The sequence below is a fragment of the Centruroides sculpturatus genome, unplaced genomic scaffold (assembly GCF_000671375.1).
Source record: "Centruroides sculpturatus isolate CEXI.00-Female unplaced genomic scaffold, Cexi_2.0 scaffold1287, whole genome shotgun sequence".
In the NCBI taxonomy this organism is placed as follows: Eukaryota; Metazoa; Arthropoda; class Arachnida; order Scorpiones; family Buthidae; genus Centruroides; species Centruroides sculpturatus.
Window position 1 is genome coordinate 189,701 of NW_019385708.1, and position 3,509 is coordinate 193,209.

Sequence of the window (3,509 nt, forward strand, 5' to 3'; positions counted from 1 at the left end):
AGATGATTTTCTCTCGTTTAACTAAGGGGTCGTTAATGACATTTTTTTCTCCAATGTCCATGTTTTCTCTCTTAGGCCATTTTCTAACCCAGTGGTGTGTTTTGTCTCTGCTATCCCAGAGGCACAAGAAGCAAGGATATTTGGTATAGCCAATTTGCTGTCCAAGGAGAAAGTTTACCATTTTTAAGTCTACACAAATTACCCATTGATGTTCACAATACTTTATCTTCTCCAAGACCAGAGCTATGGTGTTATATTCTTCTTTCATTTTCGTTGAGTGAGCAATCAGTATTGAACCGTATTTGTTCCCATTGTGTAGAAGGACACATTTCAAACTTCGTTTTGAGCTGTCAATAAATAGGCGCCAATCATCTGAAAAATATTCAAGAAGGCCCATTTTTTCCAAGAGTCCTCTAATTTCGTGACAAAACACAAAATTGTTTTCTTGAGAGAAGAAGGGTAGCAGATCCTTTTCTCTTGTACAGTAAAAGGTAATTTTGGTTCCTTGCTCCAGTAAATTTTTCTCCTTCAACCCAGAAGCCAATAATTCAAAAGCTTCTTTTGGCAGGTTGAGATCTCTGGTGAGGTCATTTAATTCATTCTGGTTGAAACATTGAGGAATTGATGACATTCTCTTTTAATCACGGTCACCTTCATTAGGATCAGAGGGATACTCGTCCTCACAGAGCTCTGGTAGCTGGTGAAATGATGGAACTGGCACTTCCTGTGAGTGAGGGACTGAGCGTCTTGCAGAGACTAAATCAGGATAAGTCCACTTGCTACGGTTGTTACGATTGATTCCATTAATATTTACTAGACAAAAATAACAGTCATCGAAGTGATTTTTGGGTTCTCTCCAAACCATCAGTACCCCAAATTTCAGACTTTTTCTTTTCCCAGTAGTCCACTGTCGTAAATGTTCTGTACAAGTTTTAGAGACCTGATACTAAAAAAGTAGAGCTGATAGAGAAAAACTGATTTCATATTTGGATTCAGCAACCCAAATATAGCTAAAATCAGTTCTAAAATCCTAGGCACCAAAAAAAAATTTTTTTTGTTGACCTCTGTTATCTATATTTTGGGACACACTATAATTCATCTATTAAAATAAATTACAGAATTTATGACTATCATTTCTAATCACAAAGTTTATCATTTTTAAACTTCATAATAGACATACTTTCATAATTGCAGCAGATGTATATTATTCAGTTTATAAAATTTGAAAACTTTTTTATTACATAAATTGTTTAATTTTACTCGAATTATTATCTATTTTTATTAAAAAGGCAATTTAAATTGAATTATTTAAAATGGTAGAGACATAAATAAGCTATTAAAATTTAATGAATTTTGTATTTTAAAGTAAAAGTTTTATTTATCAACAATATAATTATTATAATTAAACATAATTGTAATTTTTTTCTAATAATGTTTTAAACTACCCAATTTTATAATACAATAAATGATATTGGTATCGTTGACAAATAGATGTTCATTGGATAACTGAAAATCTAATGAAATATAATTTTCTATAAGTTTATTTATTGCATTATGCAGGCCTTAATACAAGTTAATTATGTTCATAAATATAATTTCTAATATATATAAGGCAAAATATATATTTTTGCCTTAAAACAGATAAAAGATTGAGATAAAACAAACAATATTTAATTATATTTCTCTAATTTTTCTATTTCTCTGTTATATATTATTATTTCAAAACTCTTTTTACTGATAAATTGTATATTTTGATACTCTTACAGTATAAATCACTTTTAAGAAAAATTAAGAATGAAAACAATCTTCATTAGCTTTCTGTTTGTGATAATTCTCTTAATAAACCCAAGTAAGTAGCTCATTTTTCATCATTGCTTATTAATAATGTTGAACAATTGTTTACTTCGTATAAACCTAAAGGCATACAGGGTAAAACCTAGTTATGTTCGATATATTAGATTCACTGAATGATTAGTTTCATTAAAAATTACGATATTAGTATTTTAATAACTGACTCTTATCATATATATGTATTAAATTCTATAGGTTTAGGGGATGAAGAAGATTCAAGAACAGTATACCGTGGAGGAAGTTATCGTTTAAGAGGACGAGAAGACGATGAAGATTCAAGAACGGTTTATCGTGGAGGAAGTTATCGTTTAAGAGGACGAGAAGACGATGAAGATTCAAGAACGGTTTATCGTGGAGGAAGTTATCGTTTAAGAGGACGAGAAGACGATGAAGATTCAAGAACAGTATACCGTGGAGGAAGTTATCGTTTAAGAGGACGAGAAGACGATGAAGATTCAAGAACGGTTTATCGTGGAGGAAGTTATCGTTTAAGAGGACGAGATGTTGAGGAACCTTTCGTAGTATCTAAAAACGCTTATGTTACAGGAGGAGGAAGGGCGTCTGACAAAATTTCAAAACGAGCTACACCTAATTTTATCCGTTTGGGTTAATCAGAATGTTAAAATGTAATAATTGAAAATGTCTACATATACATGGAAAAAATTAATTTTAAAAATAAGCAAATAAAATTATTTTAAGTTAACGCAAAATCAATTGAATGAAAGAAAAATTATTCAATTTTTTACATAAAAATCAATTTAGTTTTAATTACAAATAACGAATCACACTAAACTGAATATTTGTAAGTTTAATTTAACATGTTTCGTATAATTTATCTGTTATCTCATTCCACTTTGGAACATTAGGGTAAGAACGGCTCAACTGAAGATAAATGAAAGCATCGAATAATAATAATAGTCTCTTTTTGGGCACTTTGAGTTTAGATTTTTTATTTATAAAACATAAATATAGCTGTAGAAATGAGTGATAAAACATATTTAATGCATTATTGAATTAATTTAAACTTAATTAGTTTTTAGACCGTAGAGTCGGTTCCCAAATTAATAGGGATACTTGCAAAACTTTCTTATCTTTGAACTTCAGGTATGTTAAAAATAGAAAAAATAATTGTAATTTTTTCTAAAAGCTATTTTTTATATTAATGTACTGCACGTAAGTTTAGCAATTAACATTAGCAAAACTATGAGAAAAATATATTTATTAAGTACAGTCACTGTAACGTGGCGGTTACATAAATGTACGCGAGAAATGACAGCGTTATTGTACGTTTTCTGCGAGACAACTCATATTGAAGAAACTGTGACAGCCCATTCGTCGAAAAAGTACTGGTCTACTGAGTGCAGACGATTCCGTTTGATGAGAATGCTCGCCCTTACAAGGCCAGACCAACTCAGGGACTTTCAAAAACCTTCGGTTGGGAAAACTTGAAATATTCGTTCTATAGCCCAGACTTTAACCACCAGTGATTTCCACTGATTTTCATCCCTAAAAAATCATTTGGGTGATTACTGCATTGACGATGATAATCACATTTCTAATGAGTAATCTCGTTGGATGCGGGAGCAACCAAAAATCCTTTTTGCTGGTCTCTTCAAGGATTTGTGAAACTATGTGATAATTGTCTGGGTATACTGTAC

The 3,509-nt window shown here is 30.9% G+C and overlaps 1 protein-coding gene across 3 annotated transcripts; it reads left to right on the forward strand.

The window, feature by feature from the left end:
• Positions 1 to 1,690: 1,690 nt before the first annotated feature.
• LOC111641391 lies at positions 1,691 to 2,544 on the forward strand. Of its 3 annotated transcripts, none has more exons than XM_023387548.1 (3): positions 1,691 to 1,849; positions 2,047 to 2,244; positions 2,305 to 2,544. In XM_023387548.1, the coding sequence occupies exons 1-3, from the start codon at positions 1,795 to 1,797 to the stop codon at positions 2,460 to 2,462; spliced, it is 411 nt and encodes a 136-aa protein (XP_023243316.1). In that variant the 5' UTR covers positions 1,691 to 1,794; the 3' UTR covers positions 2,463 to 2,544. The 3 variants fall into 3 exon arrangements, with proteins under 3 accessions (XP_023243316.1, XP_023243317.1, XP_023243315.1); XM_023387549.1 differs by having other exon boundaries at positions 2,047 to 2,070; positions 2,140 to 2,544; XM_023387547.1 differs by having other exon boundaries at positions 2,047 to 2,544.
• Positions 2,545 to 3,509: the final 965 nt, after the last annotated feature.

What these genes read in the sequence shown, in the direction of transcription:
- LOC111641391 (XM_023387547.1), top strand. Translation starts at nt 1,795, where the DNA reads ATGAAAACAATCTTCATTAGCTTTCTGTTTGTGATAATTCTCTTAATA. An exon ending in AATTCTCTTAATAAACCCAA is followed by an intron (nt 1,850 to 2,046) that starts GTAAGTAGCTCA and finishes TAAATTCTATAG; the next exon opens with GTTTAGGGGATGAAGAAGAT.